This window comes from Vanessa cardui, chromosome 14 (genome assembly GCF_905220365.1).
Source record: "Vanessa cardui chromosome 14, ilVanCard2.1, whole genome shotgun sequence".
Taxonomy (NCBI): Eukaryota; Metazoa; Arthropoda; class Insecta; order Lepidoptera; family Nymphalidae; genus Vanessa; species Vanessa cardui.
In genome coordinates, this window is record NC_061136.1 from 4096950 (window position 1) to 4103190 (window position 6241).

The 6241-nt window shown below is 31.2% G+C and overlaps 1 protein-coding gene across 1 annotated transcript; it reads right to left on the minus strand.

Moving 5' to 3' along the window:
* Positions 1-2032: 2032 nt before the first annotated feature.
* On the minus strand, positions 2033-5908 carry LOC124535158 (glutathione S-transferase-like). The gene is made up of 4 exons (XM_047111254.1): positions 5731-5908; positions 4291-4458; positions 3478-3617; positions 2033-2243 (listed from the first exon to the last, which is right to left on the minus strand). Exons 1-4 carry the CDS (start codon positions 5864-5866, stop codon positions 2076-2078), a joined length of 612 nt encoding a protein of 203 aa, XP_046967210.1. The 5' UTR covers positions 5867-5908; the 3' UTR covers positions 2033-2075.
* Between the last annotated feature and the right edge of the window lie 333 nt (positions 5909-6241).

Consider the following 6241-nt stretch of genomic DNA (forward strand, 5'->3'; position numbering starts at 1 on the left):
TATTGCTGTGTTCCGGTTTGAAGGGTGACTGAGCCAGTGTAACTACAGGCACAAGGGACATAAAATCTTAGTTCCCAAGGTTGGAGGCACATTGACGATGTAAGGAATATTTCTTATCAACCGACTTCAAAAAGGAGGAGGTTATCAATTCGTCTGTATTTTTTTTTTTTTTTATGTTTGTTACCTCATAACTTTTTACTGGGTGGACCGATTTTGATAATTTTTTTTTTGTTTGAATGGTAGTGCTTCCCGTGGGGTCCCATTTTTTTTCCGATGGTGGTATCCGTATGAAAACGACGTAAGTCTTAAATTTGCATTATGTATGTGCGCGTTAAATAGGTGAATAACTCAAAATTGGTTGGCACAATTTTGATGAATCTTTTAAAATTATAAAGGACATACTTTAAGGGTAGTTTGGTGAAAGTTTGGTAAGGTTCTGAGTATAGGATCCATGACAAATTAAGGGAACGGGAGGGAACGGAACAATTCTGAGGAGCACGTTAGCAATACTCGGTTGAATCTTTTAATTATGGGTTACTTGGATATTTAAATCACCTTCCGGAACGTGGTTATGTTCATGTAATTGTCATAATCGAATATTATAATTAACTAGCGATCCGCCCCGACTTCTCACGGGTGCAAAATTGATACTAAATATACTAAAGAATTTGTTTATTTACGACATCACATTGCAAACTTCTAAAATTGTCAGTGTTTCTTTACTATATTGTTCATTTATTATATACACAAACCTTCCCCTTGAATTACACTATCTATGAAAAAAAAACCGCATCAAAATCCGTTGCGTAGTTTTAAAGATATAGGGACAGAGAAAGCGACTTTGTTTTATACTATGTATTGACGGAACTCCTAAACGGCTTACAGTTAGGGTGCGATTTGGGACAGAATTTCTTACTGTCTTTAATCAAATTTTGTGTATATGATGTGATGTCATATGATGTACGACATAGCATACGAATAGCTCTTTTGCAAAGTTTTTTTACTGAGGTCGATTACAGCTCATTCGAGGGTGGTACCTTGTAGTTTATGCCGCATGACGTATTAAAGCCGCATTTTCGAAAATCTATTTTTGCTTTATTCGAAAGTTTCTTTTGAAATTGTCCCCGAAGTAGTTTCTGATTCATATAAACGGCACGCTTAATCTATCCATATTAAGAATAAAATGTTAGTCTACATCAGCTTCACTTAAAATCAAAAAATAAATAAAATTTTAACAAAAAGAAAAACCGACTTCAAACAAAACACTATTTTAAAACAAACAAAAATGCACTAAAAAGTAATAAAAATAATTGCATATTTAACTTACTTTGAGAGTCCTCCTAGGTAAAATGAAATGAAAAATATTAGACTACTTAAAAGTCGATATACGATTATATAATGTAGTTATAATTATTGCTATATTTGGAGTCGGTGTCAGCCAACCTATACTATATCTATCAAAAAACAATACGAGAATACTTTAAGAAATATGTTTCTCACAAATTACCTTTTATACGATATTATACTGGGTCAATCAAGAGGCTCGTATCGCTTCTTTCTTTTGATTGTTGAAGCGGGTACCCGTGGCTGACACCGGCTCCAAATATAACAATAACTATAACTACGTTATATAATCGTAAATCGACTTTTAAGTAGTCTAATATTTTTCATTTCATTTTACCTAGGAGGACTCTCAAAAATATGTTAAATAAGCAAATATTTTTATTACTTTTTAGTGCATTTTTATTTGTTTTAAAATAGTGTTTTGTTTGAAGTCGGTTTTTCTTTTTGTTAAAATTTTATTTATTTAGTTATTTCTAGTTAACATTTCTCATTTCATTGTCTATGGGTAATGGTGACCACTTACCATCAAGTGGTCAATATGCTCGTCTGCCAACCTATACCATAAATAAAAAAAAGGATTTACTAATATATATATATATATAAATATATATTTCGTGTGTTTTATTAGGTTTGTTAAGATTGGGGTCGACAATAGTGTAACACATTAGGATCAAGTAAATAATTACAGTTACTTTGTTATAGTTTTATTTGAATTTAAATCATCATATAATTTACAAGACGTAAGGCTTCCTAGTAGCGATGTACTCCTTCACACCGGGTAAATTTCTAATCTTTTGAATGAGCGCGGCGGAGTGTGGGTATTTGCGTTCGATTTCCTCTCCTAGGAATAGGTTTGTTGATTCTACGATGCCAACGAAGATAAAGTCAGCCCAGCTCAGCTGTAAGAAGAAAAAATATGTTGAGTTTTTTTTTTAATCATACTCAGTAAAATGAATGCATTTTTATAGGATTTTTTATATGAGGAGTGATGCATATAATCAAAATCAAAATACACTTTATTCAAGTGGGCTTTTACAAACACTTTTGAATCGTCATTTAACAATTAAGTGAAGCTACCACCGGTTTGGAAAGTAGATTCTACCGAGAAGAACCGACAAGAACCTCAGTAGTTACTCTTTTTCAACATTTAAAAAATACAATCATATTAGTAAAATACAATTATCTATGTATGTAACGTATCCTGTTTGGAAGTCAACAGGTATTAATTACACGCTTTTTAACATCTACAAAATCTTGTATCGAATAATATGCCTTTTTTAACAATGTTTTTTTTTAATACACGATTTGAATTTACAAAAATGTATTTTATGTTCTTTATTTAAAAAGAAAAAAGCTACGCACGGTTGAAATTTACTGTTAAAATAAATTTTACGATTTTAATTACATAATTAATTAATTAAAATAAATATGGCCTACAAATGATATTTTTCTAAAACAAAGATAATTCTGCCTACAAACAAATAAATTATAACTTTTTTTATAATATCAGTCTAAATAATTGTATGTATCGGCTTTATTGCAAGTTGTTTCTTTGGACCAACATGAAATGCAATGCTATGTGTAGTAAATGTATCCTAGTCAATTGTTCCGAAATCCACAATGTGAATAAGAGCTATCGAAAGGCATATGTCAATAAATATATTTATAATTATATATAGCTTAGCTTTGCATGTCTTTAAATTGTACAATACACAATTCCCTTCGAAGTACGTTCCCGGCTTAGTTGTCGATGTCATGTGGGAATAAATGCATCACCGATCGACAAATGTGTGGATCCAACTTAATGTTTACTAGATTTAAAAGTATTGTAGTGTATAAAGAATATAATTCTAATTAGATACAGATTATCCTACGATTATTGATAGCATTGTTATTGTTATTGTGTTTTGTTTTTATTATACTAAAGGCGTCTTGTATATTAATAGCGTAACCTGATTTTTGTTCCATTGATTTTGGGACGATAAATGCACATAAAAAATGTTTATGGTATAATTTTTAAAAGCTCTACTCATTTGCACAAAATCATAGAGGATCTAAGCGTACAGATGACTGAAAGCAACTTTGTTTTATATTATGCATAAATTAAAATGTATGCGTAAGGGTACATTATACCTTTCCTCCGAAATAGCCATTGTTGTCCTTTAAGTCTTTTTCGAATCTAGAAAAGAAATAGTCAATCGTTTCAGCCATGATTTCCTTCCTGATCGCTTGTTTCTTGGTGGCATCCTGTTCCTTAATGTATACTAAGATACCTGAAAATAGATACAAATATTGTGTTTCGGTAAATTAATTATTAAATTTTTCCTTTGGAAAGATTTCTTTGCTTAAAAGTCAGTTGAAAATAATTTGACACGATTTCATTTTCATTTATCCAATGAAAAATGGAATCTCGTCCTTGTATGTGTTTGCCTTTCTTATTCTATCTATTTAATTTACTTATCAATTTATATTCTATGATCTGTACTCATAATTTATTATACAAACAACTTCAAAATTAACTAAATCTAAAACTCAGTATAGGTTTACTCGATCGAATGTTTTTAATAAAAGTTTCAAAATCTTGGTTAAATTTTGCGTTTAGTTCTATTTATCATGTATGAAAATTTATGATTTTTATTTATTAATATTACTATTTAATATAATCTCGGTCAATATGAAGATATTAAATAATTATAAATATTGCCATTATTAAGACGTATGAAGATTATAATTACGTATGAACATTAGAAGTTGAGTAATTGCCGCGTAAACTAAAATCTAATTTAAAAAAAATATTACGGCACTAAATATAAACGCGACGTCACATATTCTTTGCTGTGTTTTCCTTTTTTATGTTTAGTGTTCGCCTATAAATCAAATATTTTAATAGAGTATTTAAATAAGCCAAGATGACATACAGTATGATTAAAAAAAGTATTTACTCACGTTGCCAGAAGTCATAGATATTGTATACAATGGAATCCAAAACAGCTTGTTCCCAGGGATCACTCGGTAAGAGATTATGGACGTTTGCAAGGTAACGAGAGATGGCAAGTGATTGGTTCAGGGTACGATTACCTTCTTCATACAAAGGTAACTGACCGTATGGTAGTGCTGAAAAGAAAACACATACATGTAATATTACAACAACAACAACAACAACAGCCTGTAAATTCCCACTGCTGGGCTAAAGGCCTCCTCTCCCGTTGAGGAGAAGGTTTGGAACATATTCCACCACGATGTTCCAATGCGGGTTGGTGGAATACACATGTGGCAGAATTTCTATCAAATTTGTCACATGCAAGTTTCCTCACGATGTTTTCCTTCACCGCTGAGCACGAGATGAATTATAAAGACAAATTAAGCACATGAATCAGCGTTGCTTGCCTGGGTTTGAACCCGCAATCATCGGTTAAGATGCATGCGTTCTAACCACTGGACCATCTCGACTCAATACAAATGGCCAGGCAAATGGCCTACCTAGCACTGTGATAAGTTTTAACCATTCAAAATAAAACATCGTGAGGATAACTCGGTGTATCTGAAATCCTTTCACATGGGAATAATCTTAAAATATGTTCTTTAATAATATTGGCTTTTACCCAGCAGAAATACATTTACTGGCTACTGCTAATATACTACAGGTATGTATAACTTCTTAGAAATCTTGGTTAGCTGCACCAATGTGTATCAATATGAACGGAATTTCTTTTTTTCATTGCCACTGACGATTGGCAAAGGTAACTAAAAGTCAAACTAATATTTTTAATTTCACTTCGAAGTGATCTAGAAGTAATTTTATATTAGTAAATGATTTATAAAAAATCATTATTAATTATTTGTGTCTGTGTATTATTTAATACACAGTCTCATAAAATTGTGTAACCTTTTTAGAAAACTTTTGTAATAACTCAGCTGACCTCATTGATAAAGAACAAATGAACAGCAATAAATAGTATAGTAAGCAAGAAAATCAAGCTGATATACGAGCAAGCGACATAATTCTGAGGTGATATCAATATTTCAAATGGAACTCAGACACGTATAATAACTATTACCGGAACAGTGAAGTGGTAAATACCCTGAAATCTTTTCATTAAGATGCACCACTGACTGACTAACTGACTGACTTATTTAGATATACAAACAATATCGACTTTTGTTTATTAAAAGTTATAAAAAGAATTAAAGATACAAAGGTAAAAAATACCACAAATAAATCTAGATACTTTTAACGATTAAAAAAAAAGTGGAGCTCTATCTTTTTGAAAATACATACTATACGAGTATGAGTCTTCATGCTGATTGAACTATACACTAGTTTCTGTGTGGAAATCTCTAAAAATATATGGATGTGCACTGTTGTGTATTGGATTAATTACTTACAATCTTTCACGCTCTTGATTGGCCAGTCCTTGTAACGGTATTTCACATCTTCGAACTTTTGCTTTCCATAGTGCAAAATATACCTAATCGGTTCAGCAAGACCGTTTAAGTCGAAGTAATGTAATTTTTTTGCCATTTTCAACTTTACTTCTATTCCAACAAATGAAAAGAAGCGCGCTGGTATATATACCGTTACTAACAATCGTTATCGTGTATTAAAACTAGCGTGATTTCGTTACTATCACTAAATTTAATTGTATTATTTAAAACGTTGATAATAGTTTGGTACATTTTATAATAGATGGCGCTGATTGATTATTGAAAGTTTTTTTTTAATAGCGTAAGCCATCAGTACAGTTTATATTAATTGATCAAATTTCATAATCGCCTATAATAATTGTAATTTGACTTTCCTCTTGATAGTGGCAAAATAGTAGAGTTCCTAGGCTAAATAGTTATGGGGTGTTTCTGTAGCAAATTTTTCAAGTAAAGGAATCTAAAGATTGATTGA